We start from the raw sequence: 20797 nt of genomic DNA, 5'->3' as shown, positions 1-20797 counted from the left end.
AATAGGGGGAGAAAAGCTGGAAGGGAGAAGTGGGATGAGTCAAAGCCTGTCAAGTGATGGGTGGATACAGATGAGTGGGTGATTGGCAGATGAGTGGAGTAAATAACAAAAGAGAAAAACGGTTTCAGATTGAGGAGGTGAAATGTAAAGCCTGAGAGAGAGGTGGGTGAGAAGGGAAAGAAGGAAGATTAAAGGGAAATATGAGATTCTAGGATGGGAGATGAGCGAATGGAGGAGGCAAAAGGACCAGGTTGACAACAGTGGTAGGTGAAATATGTACTCTAGGGTGGGGGCAGGGAAGGGGGTGGGGGGGTTCTTCCTGTGCACCCTTGAACTGAATAGAGCCCCGCTCCTCCCTGGAACTGATTCGGGCCCTGCTCCGCCCCAGAGCTGATTCAGGCCCCACTTCCCCCCTGGAACTGACTCGATTCCAGACCCCCCCTGGAACTGACTCAATTCCAGACTCCCCTGGAACTGACTCGGGTCCAGGCTCCCCCCCCGGAACTGACTTGGGTCCAGGCTTCCCCCTGGAACTGACTCGGGTCCAGACTCCCCCCTAGAAAGTGGTCAGCATGGATATGTTGGGCTGAAGGGTCTATTTCTGAGCTGTGACCCTCGGGCACAGATCAATTGTTTTTTTGTCAAATTCAGAGATATGAAATAGTGAGGGAAGTTGGTCTTGCGTGAGAAGATGAAGATTATTGGAAGGTCCAGATTATTTACAGATTATTTACAGATTATTTCCTTCAGTTTGTATGTGTGTTTATAGACCTCTTGCTTTGCATATTGATGTGGGTTACTCTTTCTCTACAAGTACTTGCACTTGGTCTAGTAGATATTAAAACAGTACTGTTGACTGGATCTTGCAAAATGTGTCAAATATTTTGTTTTCACAGATCATTGTGTCCACTATTATGATTTGCGGAATACAAAACAGCCTATCATGGTCTTTAAAGGACATCGCAAGGCAGTATCATATGCCAAGTTTGTAATAGGAGAAGAAATAGTTTCAGCGTAAGTTCTGTTTTGATTCATGAGCTTTTTGTCTCCTATGCAAATTTAAGAATGTCCTGTTGTGACATGTGTGGGTCAGTTGCACAATCCAATCACTTTTTATGGAGGATGCATTTGGAGCAGGGGTGTCTGTGGTTCACATAAGTCTTCGGTATCACATATTTCAAATCTCAGTTTACCAAACAGCAGGGTAAGGAAAACTGAGGGATTTTGTTATTAGTCTAATTCAAAAAGTGATAAATGGAAACAGAACCTAAAAATGGCTGGATGTGCAATGGAATGTATAAATTGACGGAAACATGGCCATTTTCATTAATTTAAAACATATTTTTTCCTGCAATGTCACAACTGCTGGCTCTTTTGAACTATCGCTCAAGTGACATTATCTTGATTGCCAATTAGCAGACTGTCCTCCCATATGGGACTGCTGCCACTCTTATGACCACTTTCATCCCTGTTTTTACAGTTTCTCCCTAATCTCCCATGGAGTTAGAGTTTTACAACACAGAAACAGAACCTTCAGCAAACTGATGAAAAAGTTTTGCCCACTAATACTATTTGCCTGCATTTGGTCTATGTCCTTTAGTGCCTTTCTATTTGGGTGTCGTATTTGACTGTCTCTTAAATGTAGTATCTGTATTTGATTCTACCACCATCTATTCTGGTAACATATTCCAGATATCTACTTTGTAAAATACTTATCCCTCAGATCTGCTTTAAAATTCCTTCCCCATACCTTATACCTATGACCTCTTGATTTTGTTCCCCATGTTATGAGCACAATATTCTAACTATTTGTCCTATCTGCACGTCTTAAATTTCCTCCTCCTTTGATTATTGATACTCCTAGCTTAAAAGATAGAACATTGTTAGTTGTTCAAGACATTAGTGAGACTGCGCTTGAAGCATTGTATTTAGTTTTAGTCACCCTTCCATCGGAGAGATGCCATGAAGCTGGAAAGAGTGCAAAGATATACAGTGCCCTCCATAATATTTGGGACAAAGACCCATCATTTATTTATTTGCCTTTGTACTCCACAATTTGAGATTTGTAATAGAAAAAAAATCACATGTGGTTAAAGTGCACAAATAAAAGTCAGATTTTATTAAAGGTCATTTTTAAACATTTTGGTTTTGCCATGTAGAAATTACAACTGTGTTTATACATAGTCTACTCATTTCAGGGCACCATAATGTTTGGGACACATGGCTTCACAGGTGTTTGTAATAGCTCAGGTGTGTTTAATTGCCTCCTTAATACAGGTATAAGATAATTCTCAGCACCTAGTCTTTCCTCCAGTCTTTCCATCACCTTTGGAAACTTTTATTGCTGTTTATCAACACGAGGACCAAAGTTTTGCCAAGGAAAGTCAAAGAAGCCATTATGAGACTGAGAAACAAGAATAAAACTGTTAGAGACATCAGCCAAACCTTAGGCTTACCAAAATTAACCATTTGGAACATCATTAAGAAGAAAGAGCACTGGTGAGCTTACTAATCGCAACGGGACTGGCAGGCCAAGGAAGACCTCCACAGCTGATGACAGAAGAATTCTCTCTATAATAAAGAAAAATAGACGACGACGACTAAGTATAAACACTGCTGTAATTTCTACATGGTGAAACCAAATGTGTAAAAATGGCCTTTATTAAAATCTAACAATGTGCACTTTACCACATGTGATTTTTTCTATTACAAATCTCAAATTGTGGAGTAGAGAGGCAAATAAATAAATGATGGGTCTTTGTCCCAAACATTATGTAGGGCATTGTATGAGTATGTTACCAGGACTCTGGGCCTGAGCTACAGGGAGAGACAAGGCAGGCGACGGCTTTATTCCTTGGAGCACAGGAGGCTGATGGGCGATCTTTTACAGTTGCATAAAATGTAGAAGTGTATAGAAATCTTGATGGGAATAGACAGGGTGAATTAATTATTTTTAGAACTAGAAGACGTAGGTTTAAGGTGAAAGGGGAAAGAGTTATAAGAACCTGAGGAGCAACTTTCTCATGTTGGGTGTGTGAAATGAGCTGCCAGTGGAAGTGGTAGAGGCAGGTAAAATAACAAAATTTAAAAAAAAATTTGGACAGTTACATGGATAGGAAAGCTTTAGAGAGAATGGATCCAATACCAAATACGAGCAAATGGGATTAGGTTAGATGAGGCATCTTAGTCACCATAGTTGGGCAGAAAGGCCTGTTTCCACACTGTGTGACTCCATGACTCTTAATGTGTGATTGATGGTCATCACAGACTTGGTGGGACAAAAACATTCTGTGTGTTGTATGTCTCTATGACTCCAATGAGAAGGTATCTTAGTGAAATTACAGACTAGATGCAGGGAACGTGTTCCTAAAGTGTAGAAGTCCTCGCCTTTGAGTTGTACCGTGAATGTGTAGGATAAACATTTTTGGACTGAGGTAAGAATTATGTTCGCTCAATGCATAGTGAACCAGTGTGATTCTCTTCTACTGAAGGCCATTGAGACAAAATCAATAAATATATATAGTAGTAGTTTAATACAGTTGTTATGGTTAAAGAGATCAAGGGATAAGGAAAGAAACCTAGAACTAGAGACTGAGAATTTTGATCATCACCTTTGATTGCATGAAGTGATGGACAGGCTCCGAGTTAGTTGGCCTGCTTCTTTTTTTCTGTTTTGTTTCCCTTCCTCCCCATCCCACTTTTTTGTTTCGAATGTACAGGTCAATTCACAGTAGGTGGGACCCATCGTGATCCTTGCAAGATGATCGTACTCTCTTACACTGTAGTATTGACATGGAGTTTGTTTGCAGGTCGACAGATAGTCAATTGAAGCTGTGGAATGTGAACAGACCACACTGCCTGCGATCCTTTAAAGGGCACATCAATGAAAAGAACTTTGTGGGGTTAGCATCTAATGGAGATTATATCGCCTGTGGTGAGTGACTGACTTTAGTACCGAGTGTAGAGGTCTGAGTTGGAATAACTTGCATCAGTTCTCAGTGAGAGAGATTGTTTTGTATGAGCCCTCAACACCAGTTCTCCGCAGAAAACAGCATTGATGCAAGCAAAGTGGCAGCTGCAGCAAGTAAATTGCTGTTGTGACTATTTTTCTTGTAAATATGAAGATTTCATGTCATGTATTTTAATCATCATTGGGGAAGATCATAATTTATTGATCATCTTAAACATCAACAAAATGTTTCTATTGAAGGAAATTGTAGAATTGACCGCAGCAACTGAAATTGAATCTAATAATTTGAATCTGTCTGAAGTTGAAAAAAATAGTTGAGAAAAAATTATTGCTGGGGCAAATGTGGGTGAGGATTATACCAAAGAGACGGTGCGTCCTTCATTGACCAAATCACGGTGTAAAGTTCTCTAATTAGGATGAAAAGTTAGCATACATTGGTGAAAATATCCTGAGGAAATCCACTGAAGCAAAGTATGATTTTAAAATTGATACCAAGCAAGGGAGGAGGTTAAAAGAAAAGAGATTTGCCTGAGGCTGATTTTTAAGGATAATTTTCAAGGCTGAGATTAAGTGAGAGAATTCCAGGACTTTTACGAGGAATGTCAGTGTCGTATTCATACACCAGTTAGTGCTACCTTCAGGGACCTGGATTCAAACCTGATCCTGTCAGTATGGAATCTGCATGTTCCTCCTTGTGACCATGTAAGTCTCCCCACTGACTGTCGGTAAGTGGCAAAAGAATGAAAGGAGAGTTATGTATCTGTGAGAAAGAGACCAATTAAAGGGTTACTGGCAATTGAGAAATGGGGAATAGAACTGATGGAAATGCTCTCCTTCGAGTTGGCCAGTGGGCTAATTCATAAATTCCTACAGCATTGAAACAGGCCTTTCGGCCCTACTTGCCCAGGTTGACCAACCTGCCTCAATTACCTTCTCTGGCAGCTCATTTCATATACCTACCGCCCTTTGTGTGTAAAAAAAAAAGTTGACCCTTGGGTTCTTATTAATTCTTCTCCCCCCCCCCCCTCACCTTAAACCTATATCATCTGGTTCCGTTCCCTGCTCTGGGTAAAATACTTTTGCATTTACCCTATCTATTCCTTTCATGATCTAATACATCTCTATAAGATCACTCCTCATCTTCCTGCACTCCAAGGAATAAAGTCCTAGCCTGCTCAACCTCTTCCTATAACACAGGCCCTCGTAGTCCTGGCAACATCCTTGTAAATCCTTTGTGCCATAATAAATAATATGCTGCACCATATATACTCTCTGCCTTGCACTCATTGCCATCTTATCACGTTGAGCAATCTTACCACTTTTTATGCAAGATGTCATACTCTTTACACTATTATTTCTGGTCTGCTGTGAATTTGTTCCCATTGTGAAATCTGGAGAGATGTTAATGATATACTGAGTTAAATAATGAATTTTGTGAGTGTGGCTTTAATTCTATTTCTCATTCCAGGAAGTGAAAACAATTCTCTCTACCTCTACTATAAGGGGCTCTCAAAAACACTGCTCACGTTTAAATTTGACACAGTTAAAAGTGTTTTGGACAAAGACAAAAAGGAGGATGACACCAATGAATTTGTCAGTGCTGTGTGTTGGAGAGCATTACCAGATGGGGTAAGTGATGGTGTATTCAGTGTGTTAGTAAAATAACACAGCCAGCATAATGGTAAATTTGTGTGTGTGTGTGACATATCAACAATACCATCTTTCAACACACTATATATATATATATATATATATATATATATATATATATATATATATAAAACAAAAAAATAATGCAGATGATGCAAATCAGCATGTCTGACCCAAATTATTGTCTGCTTATCAACAATAACATCTTTATATAGATAGATAGAGAGAGCGAGAGAGAGAGTTAAAAGATGTTATTGTTGCCTTGATTGGCCCAATATGTCTCTTTAGTATCCACTTTTGGTTACATGTATATTGAAGAACTTTGGTTCCCTTTTATGGCAACTGTTTTTTATTATGTGTGATAATCAAAAGTAATTGCGATTGTGGGATATCTAAAGTAGAAACAGAAAATGCTGGAAATACACACCCCATCAGGCCACATCTGTGGGAAAAGAAATGGGTAACATTTCAAGTTTAAGATCCTGTGTCAATTTCAGTGTCTCTTCCCAAAGATGCAGAGTAATTACAGCATTTCTGCTTTTATTTCATTCAATGTATTTTATTCACTTTTTCTATTTTACTTTCCCTCTGAACTTTTTTGTTGTTCTCTAGAATTATTTGAGTCGTACACCCTTAAGTTTCAAGGTTGTTATGGAACAGGATAAAGTTGATGCTCTAGTACAGGTCCTAAGTTGGCAGAATTTGTGATTTCCACTAGAGAGAGAGAGAGGACCCTGCAAAGGTTGATTGAGAGTAGATCAATATCTGACAAGTGGGAGTCTTTTAGAAGAGAATTAGCAAGAGTTTAGGTCCTGGCACATTCTGGTAAGTGTAAAAGGAAAATATGACAAGATTAGGGAACAGATGTCAAAGAATATTAAACGTTTTAATCAGAAAAACAAGGAAGCATATGATTAGTGCAGGAAGAATACTAAAGAAGGAAATTAGGACAAAAAGACTGTAAAATATAACACAAGATAAAAGTGAATCGTAAATTATTCTAAAAATATATCAGGATCAAGAGGGCAGCTAGGAAAAGAGGGGGTCCTCTCTGGGACAAAAAAAGGATAGTCTATATGTTGAACCAGGGGATGTGTGAGATGCTAAATTAATATTATTCATCTGTATTCACCAAAGAGAAGGGCGTGGAAGATCGAGAGTTCATGAAGGATATGTTAATTGTCTAGAACATAAGTATGAAGATGATGGTAATGTTAGATGATTTGGAACACAAGCGTGGATAAATTCCCACTGTAGGGGCATCAAAAACAAACTAGCTTGCGGATGATACAAAGCTGGGTGGCAGTGTGAGCTGCGATGAGGATGCAGGGTGACTTGGATAGGTTGGGTGAGTGGGCAGATGCAGTTTAATGTTGATAAATGTGAGGTTATCCACTTTGGTGGCAAGAACAGGAAGGCAGATTATTATCTGAATGGTGTCAGATTAGGAAAAGTGGAGGTGCAATGAGACCTGGGTGTGCTTGTACATCAGTCACTGAAAGTAAGCATGCAGGTACAGCAGGCAGTGAAGAAAGCTAATGGCATGTTGGCCTTCATTGCGAGAGGATTTGAGTTTAGGAGCAAGGAGGCCCTATTGCAGTTGTAGAGGGCCCTAGTGAGACCGCACCTGTATATTGTGTGCAATTTTGGTCTCCTAATTTGAGGAAGAACATTATTGCTATCGAGTGAGTGTAGCGTAGGTTCACCAGGATAGCGGGACTGATATATGATGAAAGAATGGGTCGACTGGGCTTGTATTCACTGGAATTTAAAAGCATGAGAGGGGATCTTATAGAAACATATAAACTTCTTAAAGGATTGCACAGGGTAGATGCAGGAAAAATGTTCCCAATGTTGGGGGAGAATACTAAGTGAGAATACAGTTAGTTAATATTGGAAACATATCACCCAATCTTCTGTTCATGTTGCCTATCTTTGAATCATGGAAAAGTGTAGCACATAAACGGGCCTTTCAGACCATCTCATCCCTCTCAACTGTAGTGCCTATCCACACTAATTCTATGTGACAAAATTAGGCCTACCCGTCTCTGAGGGCCTTTCCTATCCAATACATTTTCCAAAGCCTTTTTAAATGTTGTAATTTTATCTGCCACATTCTATGGCGAGGCTTTCCAGATATTCACCGTCCTGTACGAAAAGCTTATCCTTCTGATCTCCAATGTAGCCCTTGTTTGTGCTTTATCCTGGACATCAATTCTCACTCCTTTGAAGTTATTCCTCCTTCAGTTAAAAAATTCTACTTCATATATAATGATTGTTGGTACACAAAATTGCTGGGGAAACTCAGCGGGTGCAGCAGCATCTATGGAGCGAAGGAAATAGGCGACGTTTCGGGCCGAAACCCTTCTTCAGACGGCCCGAAACGTCGCCTATTTCCTTCGCTCCATAGATGCTGCTGCACCCGCTGAGTTTCCTCAGCAATTTTGTGTACCTTCAATATTCCAGCATCTGCAGTTCCCTTTTGAACAATATAATGATTGTTGTTGCCCAGTGTTCTCCCATTGACACTTTGTTCACTTAGTCCAACTCATTCCCCAACACAAGATCCAGCAAACTTATCCTGAGCTATTTCAGTTACGTCCACTGCATCATATTATCATATCACTTTTTTTTTAACCTACAACACATCATATAAACATCCAAGTGCATGGAGCATATGCATTCTGAACGTATCTGTTTTTTGTAGCCTGCTTCCTTTTACTCTATTCGCAACATTTGTTTTAGAACTCGCGGAATTGGCTTTGGCTAAGGGGAAATCATATTTGATTCATTCATTTTTTCTCAATCCCTGGGTTTTGTTACCAGTCAGATAGCGAGACTGCATATATTTCTGCATTTAGAATAGAGTCCTCGATGCACTAAGAGGATGTTCTGTGAGCTCAACTATTGCAATGAATGTGTAGCTTGGAGTTTTGTCAGAGCACTGTTATGTTTTGTGATTATATGTAGATTCAGATTCCTTACAATATTCTTTGTTTCTGTTGTTGAAGCATATTTTTTTTATCACCAGGAATCAAATGTCTTAATAGCTGCTAACAGCCAAGGCACAATAAAGGTGAGCAAAGAATGATGTGTAAAAATAACGTCAAACTTGCAGTTATTTAAAACGGACAACCCATGGTGCTTTCCTCACAATTAAGTCCACTTAGAACAAGACATTGCATTTAAAAGTAGTAATGTATTATTGCTGAGGACTGCAGTTATAGTGAATTAGGTGGGATTATCTCTCATTTTAGTTGAGGATGCGAGGTCTTTAAACTTTAGAGATACAGCGCGGAAACAGGCCCTTCGGCCCACTGAGTCCACGCTGACAAGTTAACTCCCATACATTAGTTCTATCCTACACACTAGGGACCCAATTTACAATTTTACTGAAGCCAATTAACCTACAAGCCTGTATGTCTTTGGAGTGTGGGAGGAAACCGGAGTACCCGGAGAAAACGCGCAGGGAGAACGTACAAACTCTGCACAGACAACGCCCGTAATCAGGATCGAACTCGGGTGTCTAGCGCGTTAAGGTAGCAACTCTACCACTGTGTCACCTCTTTTTCTTGGAGGTTATTGTATCTTGTGCTTATCGAAGAGCTTAATAAACACCACTATTGTATCTACCTGACAGTACGATCCTGGCACCTTCAGACGCCCTGCATATCTCCTTTAAATTTTGGAATACTGTATGCAATTTGTAGGTTAACATTTCTTCTCTGTTATTTTTGATGAAAAGATTTCTGATTTTGAGAACTCAATATTTGTTTCAGATTTCAAAGGACACATGGTGCTCACCCCCATAGGTTATGTAATGTACCATTTTGATGAATAGAATAAGCATACATCTCAATGTAGAATGTACTGAATACTTATTTTAGTGGCAGATGAAAATTAGCTCGGCAGTTCAGCACCAACTATTTATTGGTTAGTTACTAAATCACCATTATTTAATCACCAATTCGTTATTTAGTATGGGGAACGGGAGGCTTTTCTCATGATTAAAACCACAAGGTAGTTATGACTGGGTTTATTACTGAGGATTGCAGTTATGGTGAATGTGGTGGGATTATCTCTCATTTTAGTCCAGGTTGTGAGCGGATACAGTCATGCAGTGACCCTATAACATTGTTTTCAGGTGTTGGAACTGGTATGAATGGAGATGGCATTGGTGGTATCTTCCCAATCAGTTGTTGCCATGAAGTCAAGTTCCTTGGGATTGATGAAAACCTTTGGCGGACAACCCAGCATCCTTTTCATGATTCTTCACCACCAGCAACAGTTGCAAGTGCCAGGACTGTGTAACTGTAAATGCTCCTCATTGGTCAGAAGAATGTGATGTGAGGTTGAAGTAATCCTGATCAATATTTTCATAAACCGAAATCTCTGAAGAATAAGGGACTCGTACTTTCAATGGACTTGTGGTCCACATGTAACTGTAATGATTTAAATTCTGTCTTGTGTTTCACAGAGATTATTACATAAACAGAGTACAGTTGGCTTACCAAGAGCAGGACTAGAGAGAAGAAACTAGGCCATTCTTTTTCAGTTGATATAAACTCTACTGAGGTAACCTTACTCAATTTTTGTCTGGGGTCTCCAAACTGGGGTAAATGGGTTTAAAGGCATTATTTTTAACCTGATGTAATTTTGCCTTGGGCAGTTATCAAACAGTGCTTTCTTTAAATTGACTAAGCTTTCTTGTGTTGGATGAATCCATTCGTACTGATATGAGCTATAATGAGGGAGAAAATGAAAGTATTTCAAGAGATTATGATTTTGGGGACACCCATCACGTGTCTCTTCGAGTGCTTTATATGACCGAGTTACAATCAGAATATTATAGAGATTGCTCTATTCTGTGCCAGGATGGCCACGCATTAAATTCATGGAGCCAAGATTGGTTGGGAGCTGTTTGTGCAGCATTAGGGAGTGGGGGAGAGGTGGAGAGATGCAACTGGGGACATTTTTACAGGGAGCGGCGATTGGATGGTGGCATAAAATTTACTCTTAGAGTTATGGACAGCATTTAGATTGCGTTGATCTGTGACTTGTAAGTTACCATTTTAACTAGTAATTGTTACCTCATTCAGGGTATGGATTGGCCTGGTATTCAGGCTTAATTGATATTCAGGTTAAAATATTGACCTTTTTGAACCATTATCAAGTTTACCTACACTTGCGCACAAATGTTGTCACAGTCCGTTGTTTGATTTTTAAATTCTCCTTTGAGTTTCAGTTCATACTTATCAAACAGTAGTTGTCTGTGATGGAGTATTGAGGATATTTTCATCTATCAATTCAAACACTATAATTCAATCACAACCCTTTTGTACATTTTCCACTCGTATTTGGTTTCTAATCATCTAACCATCATTAAAAGATTTTTTGAAGGTGTTGTTTGGAAGTTGGATTTCTCGTTCTGATTTTAAACTAGAACTGCACTTGAAGCAAGTGCTGACGCACAGCCTTGTAAGAACCAAGCTTACTATCTGATGAATTTGTGTTGTTTGAATCTATCACAAACAAACTCTAATTTCACTCTCCAAATAACATCTAAACACTAACACTTCCTTTCCAGCTTGGTATTTTCAGTAATGTTCTGGTGTCCGCTCTAAGTAAGTATTGGCGTATTCATCCATACCCATGAATGGAAGGTATCATAATTGAATCTAATTCTGACTTGGAACTGCAACCCTGCTTATTGCTTTCTCACCCGGTGGCCTTGAATTGGTTGGCATCCACATTATTTGACAGCCCACTCGGCTTTTAGCCGCTTGAGCCTTTTCCACCATGGAATTAGATTGTGGTAAATCTGTATCTCAACTGTATGGCGGAACTGTAAAGCTATAATCCATTTCCTCATTTCTCATCCATATTTGAAATTCACTGTGCAGCCCTTTTGAAATTCACTGTGCAGTCTGTTGGTTTACGATACGTATAGCAAAAACATGATTACGTGTGGCAAAGCTTTCCCACAAAACATTATTTAGCAATTAATATCATCTCAAAGGGTCAAGAAAGTTCATCAAATCAACAAGGATTGTATTACTGTGAACATGAATTGAAGACATTGCTGAGACATTTACCTTATGGGCCTGTCCCACTTAGGCGATTTTTCAGCGTACTGCTGGCAACTGTCAAGTTATCCAACAGTGGGCAATTATCAAACAGTGCTTTCTTTAAATTGACTAAGCTTTCTTGCGTTGGATGAATCCATTTGTACTGATATGAGCTGTAATGAGGGAGAAAAGGAAAGTATATATGAACAGGAAGGTTAAAACAGTTAGCACTGTGTACAGTAAGTCCTTTATAATATGGGGGGAGGGGGAGGGGGAAGAAGGAGTGGAGACAACATTTAAGAAGCCGGACAACTTTTAAGAAGCCAGAAATACACAGCTGTGAAGTTCAGCGGACATTTAACATTATCATGACTTTTAACAAAACTACTTACGTGTTTTTCCCCAATGAGCCAATGAAAATTACCGGTCAGCAAAGGCGATTAATTAAAACTACCTCGACTATCTACAACTACATGGCGACCCCATTACAACTGCACCTACAACTACAGGATTATCGTTTATCCCCATGGCGACCAATTTTTGGTCGCAGAAATATTTTCAACATGTTGAAAAATTTGCGGCGACCATACTGAGGCCGCGACTAGTTCCCAGAATGCAGGAACTCCTCGCGACTCTCCAGAGACCACCAGCGAACATGTGGCGAGTGCGGAGTCTCCTGCACTCGTTTAAAAAGTCACCTAAGTGGGACAGGCCCATAAGTGTGCAGGGATCCAGGGAGTGCAATTTGAAGAAATGTGATAAAAACTGACCATGAAACTAAATGAACATGCTTTAAAAAGCTATTTCTGCAAAGCTTATAGGATAATCTTTCAGAGCAGTTGATTTCAATTAAATGTGAAAATAGTGGTGAGAGGAGTAGAGTTGGGTTGTAAATGTGTAGAGGTGGACAAATCAAGATTGAGAAGTTAATTTGCCATAATCCAAAATATTATACGGAGGGATAAATCTTCGAATTATGAAAATGGAGCAGAAACTGACATGTGGAAAATGTATTCTTTAATTTTAAACAATTTGGCTTCATCTTTATTTGATACTAGACTAAGTGCAGATGGGTCAGCTCCCACAACGCAATATTCCACCACTCACCCATAGCCCCCAACTGCGCAGATCCGGCTCGTTTCCTCTCATCTCCTAGCACCCCCTCCTCTTCTCCCTCCCTCACCTCTCCCTCTCCTTTCCCTTACCTTCAGTCACTCCCTCCCTCCGTAACTCCTCTCCACTCCCTACTGCCCTTCTATCCCCCCCCCACTCCTTACCTCCCCTCCTCTCCCTCTATTCCCACTCTCCCATCTCACCCCCCCCCCCCACTCTCCCTCCCCACCCCCTCAACCCCCCACTCCCTCCTCACCTCCCCAGGATCTTTCACTCTTCCTCCCCTCCCCAACCCCTCCCTCACCTCGCCCTCCTCCTTTCCCCTACCCTCAGTCACTACCTCCTTCCATAACTCCTCTGCCCACCCTATCCCTCTCTCCGTCCTCACCATGTCCACTGCCCTCCACCTCTATTTCCCCCTCTTCCTCCTCACCCCCCGCCCCTCATTTTCCCTCCCTACCTCTTCCTAAATCCGTCCACTCTCCTTCCTCACCTCCCAAGGATCTCGAGGGTGCCGCTCATTTCCCTGCTAGCGTGCCCGGAGGCAGCAGCGCTGCCGCCTTCAGAGACAGGCTCAGTGCCCAGGCCTAGGATCCTCGGCGTGGCTTCAGCTTCCCTCCCACTGATGTGAGACTCACTGGCCTATAATTCCATGGATTCTTTCAACTTCCCTTCTTAAATAAAGGAACAACATAAGCTACTCTCCAGCATTCCGAAACCTTGCCTGTGGTTAACCAAGATGCAAAATCTTCGATAATCCCATGATAACTCCTCTCTCTTGCCTTTCTCTAATGTGAGATTGATCCTCTCGGGCTCTGGGGATTTATCTACCTTATTGCTGTTCAAGAGTCCTTACACCACTTCCTCCTTAATCTCAAAATGCTCTTGCATATTAGTATTCTCCATACTGATCTCACTGTCATTCATTTTCTACTTGGTGCAAACAGATGCAAAGTACACCTCCATTTCCTGACTTAATGATTAATTAATGTACGGTAGATATAAATGTGGGATTTTCATTAATCCAACTCGCCAAAGTCATTTTTGGACCTTTGTTGAGCCCTCTAATCACCCGCTTGAGTTTGTTCCTGCTTGCTGTATATTCTTCAACACCCCTGTCTGATTTCATATTTTTTCTTTTTGGCCAAATTTACAACACCTTTGGTCATTCAAAGTTCCTTTACTTTGCCATCCCTATCCCTCCCACTTACTGGAACATGCTAGTCCTGAACTTTGATCAACATTGCTTTGCTTCGAATATCACTAAAATGTTCATGTCCAATCCCTCAGATTCCTTTAGTATCCAGAAATCTATTAATTTTTGTTCTGAATGCTGGGTAGAGAATTCCAGACTTGGTACCCTCTGAATAGAGAAATTTCTCATTCTCACTCTATAAGGTCTGGCCCTTTAGGCTGTGAGCTCTAATTATGTAGGCGTAATCAGGGGATTCTCTCCATATCTATTTTGCCGAGCCCTCTAAACTTGTGAATGTTTCAATGAAGTCACTCTAAATTCTTCTAAATTTAGGCTCAACCTCTCCTACAACAAATCCTGAGGACCAATCTGATGAATCTTCATTGTGTTCTCTCGATAACAAATACATCCTTAAGTAAAGATCAAACTTGTAAATATGATTTTAGATCTGGTCTCAAGTCCCTAAATAATTGTAGTAAGACATCCTTGTACTCAAATCCTAGTATAAGCAACAAATTACAATTTGCTTCCTAATTACCTGCTGCACCAGCATGTGAACTTTCCGTGAATTATGTACAAGCCATCTATGTGTCTCGAGTCGCATTTTCCAATCTATAATATAAAAAAGGTAGGACTGGTGAAATGTGATAACCAGAACATTGGGTTATATGATGGAATGAAGGGAAGAATCTACCCTTGCCACTTTGAAACTTTTTCATTGTCATTGACCCAATTGGAAAATGTCAAAGATCCAGTTTCAATTGTGCTCCAGACACAGATGGAACTGTGTAGATGATTGGTAATGATTCAAAAGGAACATCCTGAGAGTATTTTCTCCTATTAGTCATCAAAGCGCTGAAGAAACCAATGAAAACTGCTGGCTTCCCATTTACCATTCCTGAATATTCTGATTCATATTTGAGAGATTTTCCTTCCTTAATTTTAAATCTCTCTCTTATTAAAGAAATTTTAATCTGACTGATGGAGAATAGTCTTGGGTCCAAAATGTATATGGAATGCAAGGTAGGTTGCACCATACTGGATCCAAAATCAGGAGAGAACGTTTTGATGGAGGATTGCTTTTTTGAGTGGGAGACTAGCATAAGTGGTGTGCCACAGGGGTCTGTACTGGAACCCAACTTTTTTTTATACACATATCACTAAGTTGTGAATGTAGGAGGTATGATTGGTAAGTTTTCAGATTATGGCAAACTGCTGTTGATGGTGAGAAAGATAGTCATAGGCTACAGAATGTTATTGATCAGCTGGTTAAATTGGGCAGATGATGGCAAATGGAAACCATGATTGATGGGGTCAAAACCTGGGTGGTTCTCTTGAATTGTTTGATTAAAACATGGTCCAATCAACAGTCTTCTGTTGTTCTCAAGGTTTATGAGTCCTGATGCTGCTGTTCATACTTGTGGATCTGTTGTAAAATTTCTGTGTATCTTCTGCCTTAAAAATATTCAGATTCTGTTTTCATAGTTCTGTGAGAAAGAGGACCAAGGACATTGATCCTTTGAGAAGAAAAGTGTTTGCGTCATCTGTCTTGACTGGACAGCCCCTTATAGTAATCTAGTGCCCCCCTAGTTAAGGCTTCTTTCACAAGAGGAAATATCCACTCCACATTCGCTCTATCAATTTAATAATCTCTTGAGTGGTATCTTATTGAAAGCCTGATGAAAATCCAAATGTAATACCTTAATTGTTTTCCTCTTTTCTGCTCATTACAAACTCAAAAGATGAACTGAGTTGTCATTTGTGTAACTATGCTGACTATGTTCCTATTATTATTATTTTCTAAGTGCCCTGCTTATCATTTCCTTAATAGTAAGTTCCAGCATTGTCACAACTACTCATGCCATTCTAACTGGTCTATGTCTGTATACTGATGCAGGGTTTCAACCTAAAATGTTGACTATGTTTATGATTAATCTTTTGAGCTTTTAATTCTATGTAGAATTGCTATTCCCATTGATCTGGAGCTTTTCATGAAGACATGCACACAATGTACATTTCAGATTCAGATTAAATGCAAATTAAGCATGCAATGACATTTCTTGTATGCATGAAGGTCACAGAATAAAGAGTATATATACAGTAATGATAATTGACATGGCCAAAATAGCTCATCGATCGCGGACCGAGGAATGAGGACCTGCCCAGCTCACCCGCTAGAGAACGGGGACTCTTCTGCAGTGGCAGAGGACCCACTCGGTAGGCCTGACTCGCCCGCCGGAGATCAAGAACCCACCTAGAAGGACTGGTTCGCCCGCCCAGAGTGGAAGGAGTCAGATGGAGGGCTGGTAAGCAGACCGGCTGCGGGAGGCCTTGCAACAGCATGGGGCTAGACTGGACCGGGCGTCGCTCCGAGGCCGAGCACATGGACCTGACCCTGGCGGAGGATACCAACAGCCACGCTTGGCCAGACTGACCTTGCAATGCCGACAGGGCAATGGGCCTTCAAGAACCCCGCACTTATAACAACTGGGACTTGAAAATGGCGCCAAACTGGCGATGTTGTATACTTGTCTGTGCGCTACAGCTATACACTTTTACTGAAGATTGTTGTTCAATCACACATATTGCAAAATAATGAAAGTAAAAAAATGAAAAATCAATGAGGTAGAGTTAAGAGTAAGTTTACGTGGCAGCACCTCCAGGTATGGGGGCTTGAAAGAGGTGATTGTTTCGGCAGTTTGATAACAGTCTTAAATCTGGATGTCTAAGCTTTTCAGCTCCTGTATCGTCACCAAGAAGAGGGAAAAGGAAATTACCAGGGTGGCAGATCTCCTTGATGAAAGAAGCCATAACTACCAACCACTGGTTTACTATAAGGGGCAGTCCTGTTGAGTTACTCCAGTGGGTCTTTTTTTGTTTGTTTAATCCTTTCTTAATACCCTATCTAAGATAGCCACTTTCCAGTTAGACAATAGGTGCAGGAGTAGGCCATTTGGCCCTTTGATCCAGCACCGCCATTCATTGTGATCATGGCTGATCATCCACATTCAGTACCCGGTTCCTGCCTTCTTCACCATATCCATTGACTCTGTTATCTTTAAGAGCTCTATCTAACTCTCTTGAAAGCATCCAGAGAATTGGCCTCCACTGCCTTCTGAGGCAGAGAATTCCACAGTTTCACAACTCTGGGTGAAAAATTTTCCCTCGTCTCCGCTCTAAATAGTTGGTTGCTCAACAAAAAAAGCATCACAAATGCACTACATAAATTCCTCCCTTCAAGCTAACATGGAGGTACAAGAGACTGCAGATGTTTAAATTCTTGAGCATAATATAAACTGCTGGAGGAACCAGGGTCCTTACATCTCTCTCTTTCTAATAGCAACACAGTATTCCTAGACACACAAGAGGCTGCAGACACTGAAATCTTGAGCAAAAAAACAAAGTGCTGGAGGAACAGTGGGCCAGGCAGCATCTGTGGAGGGAAATGGATAAAGGGCATTTTGGGTTGGCTGCCTGACTCATTGAATTCTCCCAAATGATTCATGCTAATTTGGTTTACCCAATCACTGTCTAGATTGTGTTCACTTTGGTAAAAATGTGTAAATTGTCCCTAGTGTGTAGGCTAAAACTAGTGTATGGAGATCACTGGTTGGCATAGACTTGGTGGGCCGAAGGGTCTGTTTATACTCTAAACTAAACTAAATATACTTGTCTTCATTGGTGAGGGATTGAGTATGAGTCAAAAGGTCATGTTGCAGCTTTAATAAAATTTTGAGTTGGCCATAATTGGAGGATGATGTGCAATGCCAGTCACTTCATTGCAGGAAACATGTGCCGGGTTTGGAGATTATACAGAATGGGGGTTTAGCAGAATGCTGCCTGGATTAGAGGGCATTAGACAAACTTGGAGAGGTTAGACAAATTGGATTGTTTTCACTGGAACATTAGAAGTCGAGGGGAGACCTGATAGAAATAAATATAATTATGAGAAGCATAGATATAGTAGACAGTCAATACCTTTTCCCCAGGGCGGAAACATCATAGACTGGAGGGCATAGCTTTAAGTTCTGATGGGAGAAGTTTGTGGGCAAGCTTTTTTATGAAGAGTGGTGGGTGCCTGGAACGTACTGGCAAGGGTGGTGTTGGAAGCAGATACTATATTGGCACTTAAGTGGCTTTTTGATAGGCACATGGATACTGCAAATGGAGCTAATATCCTTCCTCATTATTGATTTGATTGCCACATAGCCTCCTTGCTACATTGGTCTGGCATCTTGGATTACCGGACCTTGATTTAATCTTATGACTGCAAGCAGTGGCGGACTGGCCAGGGTGTCAGCTTGCCCGATGGCAAGTGGGCCCCTGATGAAGTGATAGCAAGTGATGGTAAGTGGGCCCCTGTTAAATGATAGCATTGTAGTTGTGGGTGGGCCCCCTTTGTCTCCTGGCAACCACTATTTTTAGACCCAGTCTGCCACAGACTGCAAGATTCCACAGTAATATTGCTACCACAGGAACATGGATTGGTGCTGAATAATTAAGCAGAATTGTCAAAACTCAAGACGGAACCATCAATCCTTCCACATGGGTGCTTTACAGACTAAGCAAATTTAAGAAATGAAAAGTCAAAGCCGGCAATTTAGCCCTTAATGCTTGCCCTGGTGATCTTTTAGCTCTGTTGCTTTTCTGCATTCCTTAATTGTGTTAATTTGGGGCATTAAGGGACTCAGTGATGTGTGTATATAAACTGTTGGCAGAATAATTTGCCTCCTAATTTTGAGGATTATCTGACAGGAAAATAATTATTTTAGAATAACACAAATTCAATAATTAGCAAAAGTGAGATCCACTGACAAAATAACATCTGCATTCTAATCAAATAGGCTGCAATCAGTAACACTGGCACTGAAGAGGAGATGATCAATGAATACTCAACGAACTGTCAGTTTTCCACTGAATTTAATTTGTAAATTAATTGAATGTGGGAATTAAATGCTCTGGGCCATTGGTTTGAATAGATTCTATCTTGATTGGAATCAATTTGGAATGAAGCTTACTATTTCTGTCACATTTTATCATCAATTTGAGTTCCCTTGACCCAGCATGATGAAAGCTCAATAGGACGTAGATGTCAGTACCAGGAATGGGGCTTTCCACCCACTAATACCATCTATGTCTTTCTAGTGCTGTACATCTGACACATTTAAATCTTCAAATTGTCACTGTTTCCACTTCTTAATTCTCAAGTCTTTTACCTTGCCGCCAACATCTCTCCTGAAGCCACCGCCTACATTTTATGTGTAGGATGACCATCCACAGTCAAGAGTCTATCAGTTTTAAGGTCATAGAGGATAGAAGTAGAATTAGGTTATTCAGCCCATCAAGTCTACTCTGCCAAACGATCTATCGCTCCCTACTGACCCCATTCTCCTGCCTTCTCCCCATAACCTGTACTAATCAAGAATCTATCTATATCTGCCTTAAAAATATCAATTGACAGTCCCCACAGCCTTCTGTGGCAAATAATTCCACAGATTCACCACCCTCTGACTAAAGAAATTTCTCCTCATCTTCCTAAAAGAATGTCCTTTAATTCTGAGGCTATGACCTCTAGTCCTAGACTCTCCCACTAGTGGAAACATCCTCTCCACACCCACTCTATCCAAGCCTTTCACTATTCTGTATGTTTCAATGAGGTCCCCCCTCATTCTTTTAAACTCCAATGAGTACAGGCCCAGTGCCGAAAAAACGCTCATCATAGGTTAACCTGCTCATTCCTAAGGTCATTCTTGTAAACCTCCTCTGGACCATCTCCAGAGCCAACACATCCTTCCTCAGATATGATGCCCAAAATTGCTCACAATATTCCAAATGTGGCCTATAGAGTCTCAACATTACACCCCTGTTAAAGCCCCAGACCCTCCACCTCAGCCCAAGTAAGTGTAGTCAACATTATGCCTCTATTATCTCCCTCTCCAACAAGTCTATCCATTTCCAACTTCAAAAAGAGATTCTCTTAAACCCAACAGTTAGTTGTCTACAGATTGCCCCACAGGCCACAGAGGACTGGAGAGTGGCCAGCGTTTGTTCCTTTGTTTAAGAAGGGAAGTAGAGAGCATCAGATAGGCTGTTGAGCCTCACGTCAGTGGTAGGGAAGCTATTGGAGAATAATTCTTTGAGATAGGGTTCACTCCCATTTGGAAGAATGGACAAATTAACGACAGCCAGCACAGCTTTGTACGCAGCAGGTCGTGTCTTGCTAACTTGATTGCGTTTTTTGAGGAGGTGATGAAGGAGATTGATGAAGGTAGGGTGGTGGATTTTGTATACACGGACGGATTTTGATAAAGAACTTTATGGTAGTCTAATCCAGAAGATTAAGATTCACGGTGACTTGGTCGTATGGATTCAGAGGTGGTTTATTCATAGAAGACAAGGTTGTGGTGGAAAGCAGATATTCTGGCTGGAGGTCTGTGACCATTCAAGTTTCTTAGGGATCTGTGCTGGAACCTCTGCTGCTTGTGATATATATATAAATGATTTGGATGTAAATGAAGATGGGTTGGTGAGTAAGTTTGCGAACAACTTCAAAATTGAAGGAGTTGCAAACAATGATAAGGCTGTCAGAAGATACAGCGGGATATATTAATTAGCTGCAGAAATGGGTGGAGATGTCAGATGGAGTTAAATCTGAGCGCGTGTGAGGTGTTGTACTTTGGGCGGTTGAATGTTAAGGGAGAGTACACAGTTAATGGCGAGACCCTTAACAGCATTGATGTGCAGAAAGATCTTGGGAGTCCAGGTTCATAGCTCACTGAAGGTGGCAGCATAAGTAGATAG

At 40.8% G+C, this 20797-nt stretch overlaps 1 protein-coding gene across 1 annotated transcript in view; it reads left to right on the top strand.

The window, feature by feature from the left end:
• cop1 (COP1 E3 ubiquitin ligase) overlaps window positions 1–11023 on the top strand; it is a 54701-nt gene extending 43678 nt beyond the window's left edge. Inside the window, exons 16-20 of the mRNA XM_033028310.1 lie at window positions 897–1014; window positions 3810–3934; window positions 5439–5599; window positions 8652–8696; window positions 9765–11023. Coding sequence (XP_032884201.1) covers window positions 897–1014; window positions 3810–3934; window positions 5439–5599; window positions 8652–8696; window positions 9765–9782 — 467 coding nt within the window. The 3' untranslated portion in view covers window positions 9783–11023. The remainder of the gene's footprint in view (window positions 1–896; window positions 1015–3809; window positions 3935–5438; window positions 5600–8651; window positions 8697–9764) is intronic.
• The last annotated feature ends 9774 nt before the right edge of the window (window positions 11024–20797 follow it).

The sequence above is a fragment of the Amblyraja radiata genome, chromosome 10 (genome assembly GCF_010909765.2).
Source record: "Amblyraja radiata isolate CabotCenter1 chromosome 10, sAmbRad1.1.pri, whole genome shotgun sequence".
Classification (NCBI taxonomy): domain Eukaryota; kingdom Metazoa; phylum Chordata; class Chondrichthyes; order Rajiformes; family Rajidae; genus Amblyraja; species Amblyraja radiata.
This window is presented reverse-complemented; position numbering and strand designations above follow the sequence as displayed.